This window comes from Cottoperca gobio, chromosome 17, assembly GCF_900634415.1.
Source record: "Cottoperca gobio chromosome 17, fCotGob3.1, whole genome shotgun sequence".
NCBI classification, from domain to species: Eukaryota; Metazoa; Chordata; class Actinopteri; order Perciformes; family Bovichtidae; genus Cottoperca; species Cottoperca gobio.
The window spans coordinates 58,055-72,256 of record NC_041371.1 but is presented as its reverse complement, the minus strand read 5'-3'; the positions used below and the strand labels follow the sequence as shown (position 1 = coordinate 72,256).

Here is a 14,202-nt window from a genome sequence, read left to right as displayed (position 1 = left end):
CATCAGTCATCTTTATAAGTGTGTGTGTGTGTGTGTGTGTGTGTGTGTGTGTGTGTGTGTGTGTGTGTGTGTGTGTGTGTGTGTGTGTGTGTGTGTGTGTGTGTGTGTGTGCGTGTGTGTGCACCAGAGAGGACAGGTGTCTGGACATTTTGAAATGATTGGTTTCTTTAGATCTCAGCATGTAATACTTCGCTGCACTAAATGACAGATTATATTATTATATGCAATTTAATTATTTATTATTTTCTCTTTTGTATATTTACTAGAGATGAAGAGAAATAATCATTAAAACTATTTTGATAACGGATTAAACATTAAAGTAATTGTTCATGTTTGATATTAAAGACTGTGAGACACCATGAATAGAAAGTGAGCAGCTGATGAAACGATCGTTAGACTGATATTTACGCCACTTTAACAAAGCAAAAGTATTTGTCATCCGACTCGATTAACCAAACGTGCTGTACTGAGAACGTGTGTGTGTGTGTGTGTCTGTAAGGTGTCACCTCACAGGTGTGTGCGACCTGCAGCCCCCCCCTCGCCGCTGATGTCACACGTGGGCGGGCTCATGTGCTCCAGCATGTTGTAGAGCAGGAAGTCCTCGTCCTCGTCGCTCTGCTTCGACTCGGCATTCAGATCCAGCTGATAGGAGGGCGACGCCCCCCGTCGGAGCCCCGCCTCCTCTACATACTCGGCCCCGCCGCCTCCGTCAGCCCCCCCCAGGTATGCGAGGGTGGGGGTGCTGTGCCTGAGCAGCAGGTGGCTGCTGATGGAGGCCTGCAGGCCGCAGGTGAACTGACAGAGTTTACAGCGATAAATCTCCACCATGAAGGACTCCACCAGCCCCCCCGACAGACCCTCCACCTCCCCACAGTACAGACTGGAGCTCACTGCCCCCCCCACCACCTGCAGAGTCACAGGACTGATGTCACGGTACCGCTGCCTATCCGACGACATCGCCGCCTTCAGCAGGACGGCGCTCACTGAAACCACACCAACATACGGGGAATGGGGGAGGGCATCAGGTTGTAAACATGTTCCAACTGAGTGTAAATGACGAGCTGACAAAAGCAGAAGACACAACAACAGAGACACAACAACAGAGACACAACAGCAGAGACACAACAGCAGAGTCACAACAGCAGAGACACAACAGCAGAGAGACAACAGAGACACAACAGCAGAGACACAACAGCAGAGAGACAACAGCAGAGAGACAACAGAGACACAACAGCAGAGACACAACAGCAGAGACACAACAGCAGAGACACACACATAGAGACAACAGCAGAGAGACAACAGAGACACAAACAACAGAGACACAACAACAGAGACACAACAGCAGAGACACAACAGCAGAGTCACAACAGCAGAGACACAACAGCAGAGAGACAACAGAGACACAACAGCAGAGACACAACAGCAGAGAGACAACAGCAGAGAGACAACAGAGACACAACAGCAGAGACACAACAGCAGAGACACAACAGCAGAGAGACAACAGAGACACAACAGCAGAGGACACAACAGCAGAGACACAACAGCAGAGACACAACAGCAGAGACACAACAGCAGAGAGACAACAGAGACACAACAGCAGAGAGACAACAGAGACACAACAGCAGAGACACAACAGCAGAGACACAACAGCAGAGACACAACAGCAGAGACACAACAGCAGAGACACAACAGCAGAGAGACAACAGAGACACAACAGCAGAGACACAACAGCAGAGACACAACAGCAGAGACACAACAGCAGAGACACAACAGCAGAGAGACAACAGCAGAGACACAACAGAGACACAACAGAGACACAACAACATAGACACAACAGCAGAGACACAACAGCAGAGAGACAACAGAGACACAACAGCAGAGACACAACAGCAGAGACACAACAGCAGAGACACAACAGCAGAGACACAACAGAGACACAACAGCAGAGACACAACAACAGAGACACAACAGCAGAGACACAACAGCAGAGACACAACAACATAGACACAACAGCAGAGACACAACAACAGAGACACAACAGCAGAGAGACAACAGCAGAGAGACAACAGCAGAGACACAACAACAGAGACACAACAACATAGACACAACAGCAGAGACACAACAACAGAGACACAACAGCAGAGAGACAACAGAGACACAACAGAGACACAACAACATAGACACAACAACAGAGACACAACAACAGAGACACAACAGCAGAGAGACAACAGCAGAGACACAACAACAGAGACACAACAACAGAGACAGCAGAGACACAACAACAGAGACACAACAGCAGAGACACAACAGCAGAGACACAACAGCAGAGACACAACAGCAGAGACACAACAGAGACACAACAACATAGACACAACAGCAGAGACACAACAACAGAGACACAACAGCAGAGACACAACAGCAGAGACACAACAGAGACACAACAACATGGACAACAACTCCAGAGACACAACAACAGAGACACAACAGCAGAGAGACAACAGCAGAGAGACAACAGCAGAGACACAACAACAGAGACACAACAACATAGACACAACAACAGAGACACAACAGCAGAGAGACAACAGAGACACAACAGAGACACAACAGAGACACAACAACATAGACACAACAACAGAGACACAACAGCAGAGACACAACAACAGAGACACAACAGCAGAGACACAACAGCAGAGACACAACAGCAGAGACACAACAGCAGAGACACAACAGAGACACAACAACATAGACACAACAGCAGAGACACAACAACAGAGACACAACAGCAGAGACACAACAGCAGAGACACAACAGAGAGACAACAGCAGAGACACAACAGAGAGACAACAGAGACACAACAGCAGAGACACAACAGAGAGACAACAGCAGAGACACAGAGAGACAACAGAGACACAACAGAGAGACAACAGAGACACAACAGCAAAGACACAACAGAGAGACAACAGCAGAGACAACAGAGAGACAACAGAGACACAACAGAGAGACAACAGAGACACAACAGCAGAGACACAACAGAGAGACAACAGAGACACAACAGCAGAGACACAACAGAGAGACAACAGAGACACAACAACATAGACACAACAACAGAGACACAACAGCAGAGACACAACAGAGACACAACAGCAGAGACACAACAGAGACACAACAACAGAGACACAACAGCAGAGACACAACAGAGACACAACAGAGACACAACAAAGACACAGCAGAGACACAGCAGAGAGACACAACAGAGACACAGCAGAGACACAGCAGAGACACAGCAGAGACACAACAGAGACACAACAGAGAGACAGCAGAGAGACAACAGCAGAGACACAGCAGAGAAACAGCAGAGAGACACAACAGAGACACAGCAGAGACACAGCAGAGAGACAGCAGAGAGACAACAGCAGAGACACAACAGAGACACAACAGAGAGACAGCAGAGAGACAACAGCAGAGACACAGCAGAGACATAACAGAGACACAGCAGAGACACAGCAGAGACACAACAGCAGAGACACAACAGAGACACAGCAGAGACACAACAGAGACACAACAGAGACACAGCAGAGAGACAGCAGAGAGACAACAGCAGAGACTCTTCTTTTGTTTCCAAATGAAATGTTTTTGTCTCTTTTTGTACAGAGGATCCAGTAAATGTACATTTGTCCTGCCATATTTTACACATTGCACTTAGGCTATATATAAAAATAATAAAAACATAGTTTGTTAAAAATGATCAATAGTGTTTACATATAGAAACACATGAAATGCTTATAAGATCCAGTATTTTACAACATTAATATTCGAACACATACTGTATAAATATATAATACATAAATATTGTGAAGAGAAACATTCTGCTTACTGACTACTTTGGATACTTTAAGTACATAAAGCTGATAATACTTAAGTAACATTTTCAATGAGGACTTTTACGAGTAACATGTATTTGAACAGCAGTGTTTCTACCTGTACACCTGTACCTAACCCTAACCTGCGTGCTGATCCAGAGAGCGTCACAAGCACGTCACGTGATGCTAACAACGAGCTAACAGCAGCTTTCAAACCGAAGCTAACAGTGCTAGTAGAAGCTATCTAGCTAATTATTCTGCTTCGTCACTGCGTCGGGAATACGTGACACACAGGTCTGTATTAATATTACAGGTCAAATCATAATATTACTGTTGAAATATTTAAACTCACCTGCTGCTGCAAACACAACGTTGCTGCTGTTTACTTCCGCTGTTCTTCCTCTACGGTCTGCACGTCACGAGAGGTCGCTTCTACCGCCACCTGGAGGAGAAGAAGGAGGAGGAGGACTTCTTCTTCTCCTTCTTCTCCTTCTTCTTCTCTTTCTTCTCCTTCTTCTTCTCCTTCTTCTTCTCCTTCTTTTCCCCCCATGTGTGTGCAGGTCAGCACTCTGTTTGAGGAGGACTTCCCTCTGAAGGCGACGCAGGAGGAGGCGGCTCAGTCTGCTCACCTCATGACTCTTGGCCTGTGTCGCATCTCAGCCTCCAAACCCCCCCCCTCCTCCGCCGGACCCCCACAACCTCCCCCCTGCCCGGCGCAGCCCAGCAGCCCGCAGCAGAGCAGCACAAGGACGCCCCCCTCATGTCCCCTGTGCGCTCTGACGCTGCCGTCCCGGCGGCTGCTGGACGTCCACGTGCGGTCTCACCGGGAGGCAGGCGGCTTCAGCTGCGTCCGCTGCAGCCAGACGTCAGACAGCTGGGAGAAGCTGGAGCCTCACTGGAGGAGCCACTGCAGGAGGAGAAGGAGGGAGGAGCAGAGGCAGCAGAAGAAGAAGAAGAAGGCGGCAGCGTCGCGGACGCTCAGGAGCGCCGCCTCAAGAAACGCTCATCAACAAACACGTGAGGGCTGCAAGCACAGAAACAGAAATTACTGAATCCTGTCAACACACAGAACTCTGTGCATCTCCTGCATGTAGTGAGTGTAGCGTGTATAACATGAGCTGTGAGTGACATGTGAACAAAGCCCTCTGCACAAAGCTTCAGAATATAGAGAGGAATGAAAGTGGAAAGTTTGGTGTATGTAAGTGCTGCTGAAGTGGAGACTTCTGCTGAAGAGTGTGAGAAAAAGCTCCTTTAGAGAAAAGCTCCTTTAAAGATATGTATTGTAACATTCATACATGTTGTACACACTACAGGTGAACAGAGTCATACATGTTGTACACACTACAGGTGAACAGGGTCATACATGTTGTACACACTACAGGTGAACAGAGTCATACATGTTGTACACACTACAGGTGAACAGGGTCATACATGTTGTACACACTACAGGTGAACAGAGTCATACATGTTGTACACACTACAGGTGAACAGAGTCATACATGTTGTACACACTACAGGTGAACAGAGTCATACATGTTGTGCACACTACAGGTGAACAGAGTCATACATGTTGTACACACTACAGGTGAACAGAGTCATACATGTTGTACACACTACAGGTGAACAGAGTCATACATGTTGTACACACTACAGGTGAACAGAGTCATACATGTTGTACACACTACAGGTGAACAGAGTCATACATGTTGTACACACTACAGGTGAACAGAGTCATACATGTTGTACACACTACAGGTGAACAGAGTCATACATGTTGTGCACACTACAGGTGAACAGAGTCATACATGTTGTACACACTACAGGTGAACAGAGTCATACATGTTGTACACACTACAGGTGAACAGAGTCATACATGTTGTACACACTACAGGTGAACAGAGTCATACATGTTGTACACACTACAGGTGAACAGAGTCATACATGTTGTACACACTACAGGTGAACAGGGTCATACATGTTGTACACACTACAGGTGAACAGAGTCATACATGTTGTACACACTACAGGTGAACAGAGTCATACATGTTGTACACACTACAGGTGAACAGAGTCATACATGTCGTACACACTACAGGTGAACAGAGTCAAACATGTAACTAACAGATATCATGAAGCTTCCCCACTTCATGACTCACATCAACACAAGTTTATATCACAAGTGTTTAATATGTACATGAGGCGTTATGTAATGTAGCTGTTGTTTAAATCTACACACACAGTTACACACACACACTCTCATGTTTTCTTTCTAAAAAAGGTTTGAAAGTTTTCTCTCTTTCACTCAAAACATCCCATCTTTGATGTGTACAAGCGGACATCGTGATGTTGATAACAAACGATTTATTAACCACAAACATTTGTTTTGTTTCCTCCAGGCGGACGGAGGGGCCGGCTGATTGGACGAGCAGGAGGGAAGGAGGCAGGCTGTACAGACAGGTACACGACTGAAAATGTGCAAGCTTTTATTGTGAAAAGGTTTATAGAAAATGTAAATAATAATCCCTCCACGTCCCAGAATGAATATCAGAACTGCCAATATTTAGCCTCTGAACTCTTCTGGCAGCCGTGTGAATCTGTCAACACCTAAAATAAATAAAAGGTTTGAATAGATTCAACATCGTTCTCTATTTGAGTTTCCTGTTAGTGGTACACAGTGTATATAGCGCCTTGAGATTGCTTTTAGCTATGAAAGGCGATTTATAAATACAATTTTTTATTATTATTATTATTATGATTATGTGTAGGGCTTTTATTGTGAAAGGTAAGAAGGAAGGAGTAATTAAGTTTACAAAAAGTCTTTAAATGTGGTTTAAAAAATAAAAAGCCTTACCAAAATCTCTCTTTATATCCGTTGAAATATTCTAGAGCGTGTTTTGTACGGGACTGTAAACATGTTTATTTCTGCAGTAAAGTTTTAACATGGAGGTCTATGGAGATCGCTCTCTTTAGAGCCTCTAGTGGCCGCGAGAGGAACTGCAGTTCACTGTACAATAAGAACAATAAAAGTGACAAATAAACTCTACGTTACTGTCCGGCCGCTGTGTGTAAACCCGTCATGCAGCACGTGTGTGTACATTTACGAGGCTGCTCGGCCGGTCAACAGGTGCTGTGTCATAATTTCAAACTCCTTCCAGCCAATCAGAGCGCAGGTTTTGTGTGTGTTGGTTCCCAGTCAGACACTGCAGAGCGTCACGGAGAAGAAGAACACCAGAAGAAAGAGAGAAGAAGAAGAGAAGGAGGGCAAGGAGACGGGCTTCTGTTGCTCTCTGTGCCACAGGTAATTACATTACCCACAATCCCACTGCACAGTTTATCAGGCTGCTCTCAGCAGGGCGCCAGAAAACAGGAGGACGGGTAAGAGCACCTCACATACACCTGCTGTGTTACCTGCTGCTGGGCCCTGATTGGTTGCTTTGTTCTCTATAGGAAGTGCTCCACCAAGCTGAGTCTGAGGCGTCACCTGGGCACGCACGGTGGAGAGAAAGCATTCACCTGTCCACACTGTACCTACAGCAGCAGGCTGAAGGCTTCACTGCTGCAACACCTGAGAACACACACAGGTAACACACACACACACACACACACACACACACACACACCTGAGGACACACGCACACACAGGTAACACACACTAACACAGTAACACACACAGGTAACACACACACACAAACAGGTAACACACACACCTGAGGACACACACACACACAGGTAACACACACTAACACAGTAACACACACAGGTAACACACACACACACACCTGAGGACACACGCACACACAGGTAACACACACTAACACAGTAACACACACACAGGTAACACAGTAACACACACACACACACACACACAGGTAACACACACACACACAGGTAACACACACATACAGGTAACACACACTAACACAGTAACACACACACAGGTAACACACCTCTTGAACTGTCAGCTGACTGTGTGTGTACAGGTGAGAGGCCCTTCAGGTGTGCTGAGTGTTCGTATGCTTCCATCGATCGCAGCTCTCTGCTCAGACATGGCAGAACTCATAGTCAGGAGAAACCGTACAGCTGTCAACACTGTGACTACAGCAGGTAACACACGCACACACACACATTTGAACGATACTGTTATAGATTTAAAGTTTAATACAGTCATGTCTCTGCTGTGATTGGCTCTCAGTATCCAGAAGAAGAGTTTGGATCTCCACGCTCGCCGTCATCACACCGGCGAGGCGTTTCCGTGCCAACAGTGCGAGTACTCGAGTCCGGACCGCCAACTGCTGCAGAGACATGTCCGCCGACACCACGACTGTGACCTCCCAGAGGACCGGGCTCTCTGATTGGACTGTCAGCTTGTGGGCGGGGCTACAGTGTTACAGTGCTATAGGGTTATTGGTTGTTTTTATCTGATGGATTTTAATAAAAGTAAAAAATGTGACGAAACATAAACTCAGTTTGGTTTCTATTAAACCGTTATTAACCCTTAATCGACCACATCAGATTCATGCAGATAAACTATCTGATTATAATTTTTAAAAATCTGATTTCTGATTTGAGCTTGTGCTGACCAGCTTTCAGGGGCCCTGACCAGGATATTCAACCTGTCCCTGTCACAAGCTAGCATTCCATCCTGTCTGAAGATGGCTACCATCATTCCTGTCCCCAAAAAGACACCAGTCAGAGAGCTCAACGACTACAGGCCCATAGCCCTAACATCGGCAGTGATGAAATGTTTCGAAAGACTGATAGCCAACTACATCAAAGCCAGCCTCCCACCCTCCCTCAACCCTCATCAGTTTGCTTACAGAGCTAACAGATCCACGGATGATGCCATCGCCACGGTCCTTCACACAGCTGTGAGTGTTACGGCCATGGCCTTGTTTATGGATTACTTTGTGGATGCATGCACTTTGTGTCCCTATTTAGGTATGCAGATTTGGATGTGTGACCGCCACCTGCTTGATTGGCTGCGACACCTCCTCCTCCCACATTGATGAAGACCAGCTGTGATTGGTGTGCACCTGTTCCGGCTCTCCAATCCGAGGCGCATGGGAAAGACCGGTGACTACAAATGCCAAGCCAGCTCGACAGTCGGGGCTGCTGGTGTTGTCAGCCTACGCATATGCATTCTTGTTTGGTCCGAGACTGTCGCGCTCTCAGAGAGTACATTGAGTGTTGCATATTGTGTTTCGTGTTCCGTGCAAGCTGTCCGCGTTGTTTAGGTGAGACAGTTTGATCGCCAGCCTGTAGAACAAGCTGTTTAGGGTTATTTGTTAAGCACGCTAGGTGCTCCGGTGCTGTTATGCCTTTTTGTTTGTATTTTGTGTTAATCCAGTTTTCACCCCGAGCTTGTTTTAGAATTGTTTAGGTTGGGGTTTATTTTTGTTAGTTGGCTTTGACGCCTTATGCTCTTATGTTAAGAGCCCTTCTTCTTTGTGGTGTCGTTAAAAGCAATTGTTTGTCAAATTGTCCACCATATTTAATAAATATATCTTATTTTGCCATCAACATCTGGTGTATGTTACTCCCTTTTCCCTCGCCGAGCCGGGGTCGTAACATAACACCTAGAAGTCCCAGGCAACTACATCAGGATGCTGTTTGTCGATTTCAGCTCAGCTTTTAACACCATCATACCTGACATACTAGTGGAAAAACTGTCAAGCCTAGGTTTCCCCCCATCATATGCGCCTGGATAAACAATTTCCTAACAGACCGTCCTCATACAGTGAAAATAGGCCCTTATTGCTCCTCCACCCGCACCCTCAGCACTGGCTCCCCGCAGGGCTGCGTGCTGAGCCCTCCACTCTACACACTCTACACACACGACTGCTCTCCCATTCACCCCCCCAACTCCATTATAAAGTTTGCAGATGACACCACTGTGGTCGGCCAAATATATAAGGGAGACGACGAGTCGGCATACAGAGACGAGATCCTGAAGCTGTCTGCGTGGTGTTCAGCTAACAACCTACATCTGAACACAAGCAAAACAAAATAAATCATCATAGACTTCAGAAAACACCGTCCAGAACCCGCCCCCCTTCACCTCAATGGAGAGAGAGTGGAGAGGGTCCTCACCTTTAAGTTCCTGGGGGTTCAAATCTCGAAGAGCCTCAGCTGGACAGCACACACCACTGCAGCAGTTAAGAAGGCCCAGCAGCGACTACACTTCCTGAGGGTGCTACAGAGGAACAGACTAAACAAGAAGCTGCTGGTTTCCTTCTACCGGGCGACCATCGAGAGCGGGCTGTCATACTCCATCTCTGTGGTATGCTGGATGTTCAGCTGCGGACAAGAAAGCCCTGCAGAGAATGATTAGGATGGCTGCCCCCTCCCCTCTCTGGAACACATCTCCACCTCCCGCTGCCTCAGCAGAGCAAACAAGATACTAAAGGACAGCTCTCCCCCAGGTCACAGACTGCTCTCTCTCCTGCCTTCTGGGAGAAGATACAGGAGCTTCAAATCAGTTTCTACCCCCGTCAGGCTGCTTAACCACCACACCTAATGCAATAACCATAACATCTTCACACATATACACACTCTGAATGCACTTTTAAAAAGTATAAACTATTTTTATATCAATATTTCTAACTATGTATTCCCCGTATGATTGCTTGTGTTGTCTGTCCTAATGTTCTGTATGTCTTTGTATTTTTTGCACACTGAGACAGAGTGGCACTCTGAATCTCGTTGTACTTTTTGTATAATGACAATAAAAGGCTTTAACTTTAATGTTATTCTTCATATATTTATAGTTATTCTAAATATATTTATAGTTATGTGTGACGACCCTCATTAGTATGGCTGCATATCTAACTTGGCTCTCTTGCAGTTACGGAGGAGCTGGAAGGGAGTGTCTGCTGGTACCTGCCATCTGGGCGGGGTCTGCAGAAGCTATAAAGGACGGCCCCCTTCTAATCAGAGTTCTCTCACAGCTGGCCTGCTGCAGCCTTGTTACCTTTTATTTGAGCAACTTTTCTGTCCTCGTATTTGCTCCTTCCTGTCCTCTGGAATGTGCCTGGGTTGACGCGTTCAACGCGCATACTTTGTTTTGCCACTTTTATTTTGATTTCTCATTTAGACTCATAGACATCATATTACGTTTTTACGTTGTGCCACTGATAAAGTTTACGTCAGGATCAGGAATCGTGGCTGCGCCTGCTGCCCTGGTCCTGCTGGACACCGGGAAGCCTTATTGACATTTTCTTGGATTCATCCAAACTTTCTCTTTTTTGATCACAACATAATTTCTGTCAAATGTTGTATTTGTACTATGTTGTTTATCCTGTACACACGACATCTATTGCACGTCTGTCCGTCCTGGGAGAGGGATCCCTCCTCAGTTGCTCTCTGAGGTTTCTAACATTTTTTTTAGGAAGTTTTTCCTTGTGCGATGCGAGGGTGTAAGGACAGAGGGTGTAAGGACAGAGGGTCTAAGGACAGAGGGTCTGAGGACAGAGGGTCTAAGGACAGAGGGTCTGAGGACAGAGGGTCTAAGGACAGAGGGTCTGAGGACAGAGGGTCTAAGGACAGATGGTCTGAGGACAGAGGGTCTAAGGACAGAGGGTCTGAGGACAGAGGGTCTGAGGACAGAGGGTCTAAGGACAGAGGGTCTGAGGACAGAGGGTCTGAGGACAGAGGGTCTAAGGACAGAGGGTCTGAGGACAGAGGGTCTAAGGACAGATGGTCTGAGGACAGAGGGTCTGAGGACAGAGGGTGTTGTAACCTGTACAGTCTGTAAACACTGAGACAAATGTATAATTTGTGATATTGGGCTATATAAATAAATTTGATTTGATTCTTACCAGATGAAGCAGGTACAGGTTGAACTTGCAATAAAACAAAAGAAGTCTCGCACTATATACGTCACTGACTCGGCCAGCTATGTTCCACACACAAATGTTACGTTATCTTACTGGATGTGTTTTATCAGCCGGGAAGAGAAAGAAAGAGCAAGTCCTGTTGCTCCTGTTAGTAATTAGTAATATGACAGCTTTCACTTCCATTGTTTTGTTTGTATTGTACCCGGCCGACAGCGCTATATTTGTGTTCTTCATCTGAATGAGTGAGTCTGTCAAACTGTAGAACATTTTGTTTTGGTTTGAGTGAAAGTTGGAGCAGCACTATCGCAGTCAGGGCAAAGTCAAAATGACCTGGAAAACAAACACAGCTAATGTTAGTGCTAGCCAACCACACCTGGAGGAACCTGTCTGTCTGTCTGCCTGTCTGTCTGCTTCAGCCAATCATCTCTCTGTTTACAGACCTGCTGCTTCAGCCAATCATCTCTGTGTACTCCTCCATGGACGGGGTCTCCAGGGCCCAGCAGCAGGGGTTTCAGGTGTTCAGGGGCTCCAACTGGACCATCAGCTGCTCCCTCCAGCCACAGTACCCAGGAGGCTCCTTCCTGCTCACCTTCACCTCCTCCAACTCAAGACACCACTACACCCAGCCAGCTGTCAATCACTCTGCTGACTTCCTGTTCCCTGCTGCAGAGCCCGCCCACCATGGAAACTACAGCTGTGTTTATCACGTCTCTGTTTTTTCTCATAACTTCTTCTCTGAGAGCCGTCTCACTGACTGTCTCACTGACCGTGCTCCGAGCTTCCTCTGGTAACCACATCACATAAAGCTATGAATTGTGGGTAATTCCCTCAGGCAAAGTGTGCATGAAGAGCTCAACATGTCTGCGAGAGAGCCCTCGTGCACTCGATGCACTCAGTGTGGAGGTTGGGATTACTGAACGAGCTTCAGAAGAACCAGACGTTCAGACTGTTTCCATCGTGGTTTGTTCTCCAACCAATTCCTTTACATCTGTACTGACATGAATATGAACTTTGTAACGTCACAGATAGCACTGTATTGTCCCATGGTCTGGTAGGGAAGCACATGTCAGCCCACATATCAAAGTCTCACTGAAGTCCATCCAGTTGTATTTCTACAGGTTATTCTAAGAGGACTTGAACATGTGCACAACAAAGGACTGAGGAAAAGATAAAGTACAGTTTGTGTTGCACTCATGATGTTGTGTGATGTGCTGTCTGACAGATGTTGGCTCAGATCCGACACCTCTTATCATCAGAGCGGTCGTCCTGCCGCTGACTCTGCTGTTGGTGAACGTGGCCCTTTACTTCTACTGTCAGGTACTGATGTCTGTTGTTTAGAGGACGCACTGAAAGGAAGCACTCAGGCTGTGTTTGTTGAACTGAAGAGAGGTGATGCAGGAAGTCACATCTGTGTGCTGTCATGTCTCTCCAGGCCAGCAGGGGGCAGAAGCCGGGCAGACGAGAGAACATGGAGCTGGAAGATTATAACCTGGATGTTCCTGCAGCTGAAGAGGAAGGAGCTCAGGGAGCAGAGTAGCACCTCATCTCACATCCAGAAGCATTTCTGACACACAGTCCAGCATCAGCTCACTTTTATACACACGTTTTACACTCCTCCAAATGCTGTCGGAAGTACGGCAACCAAGAAAAGCTTTAAGTGCGGTTCATAATTCTTCTTTGAGTGAAAATATAGCATCCAGTTGCTTCATGGCGGACGTGATAGTGGCTTCAACAGAACGTTCCACATCAGCTCCTCTGTACTCTTCGTCCCAAACACGCCTCATTTTAGATAAAGTGAAGATCGACCGTCTCAGGCTGCTGGAAATGTGTCCAAAGCATCTTCCAGAGAAATGAAACAGGAGCTGGCAGATCGGTGCGGCTCCCAGGGAAGGTTGGTGACGCTCATCTGGTGCCATGTTGACAATCTGTTGGTCATTTCAAACATTTACAAGGAATGAATCAAAGTCATGTAGCCAGCAAACAAAGGACAGTATTAAACACAGAGGCTGTTTTCACACCAACTTCATCTTGTTAGTGAGATATGAACTTGAGGACTTCACTGTAGCGCTCCCTTCTGGTCACATGGCTCGTTTCTCTTCTCACTAACATTTTGGCAGCAGGATCGTATTAAGATAAAAACTGATCTGATACAAAGGACCAAAAATACCAGAGTTCCAACACTTATTTTGTTATTAAGGATTTAGCTTATTCTTATAATACTTTCACTTATTTTTGTACTTGAGGAATCCACTTAATATTGTGATAAAGCTTTTGCTTGTTTTTTATAATCAGAGAACTTACTCAATTTTGTATATTTAATTTGGTTATTTGTTATAATTGAGTATTTTACTTATTTCATAAGAATCTTTGCTTAATTTTGTGATCAAGGATTTAGCTTATTTTTAAAAGAATCTTACTTATTTTTTACTTCAGAAATATACTTATCTTTGTATGATTAAGGATTGTTCTTATTTCATTATAAATGTTCCTAATTTTGTACTTGGGTG

The 14,202-nt window shown here is 46.0% G+C and overlaps 1 protein-coding gene across 1 annotated transcript; it reads left to right on the top strand.

The window, feature by feature from the left end:
• Positions 1-4,408: 4,408 nt before the first annotated feature.
• LOC115022263 (zinc finger protein 84) lies at positions 4,409-8,321 on the top strand. The gene is made up of 6 exons (XM_029453234.1): positions 4,409-4,877; positions 6,257-6,317; positions 7,054-7,158; positions 7,308-7,441; positions 7,841-7,964; positions 8,053-8,321. The coding sequence occupies exons 1-6, from the start codon at positions 4,409-4,411 to the stop codon at positions 8,210-8,212; spliced, it is 1,053 nt and encodes a 350-aa protein (XP_029309094.1). The 3' UTR covers positions 8,213-8,321.
• Positions 8,322-14,202: the final 5,881 nt, after the last annotated feature.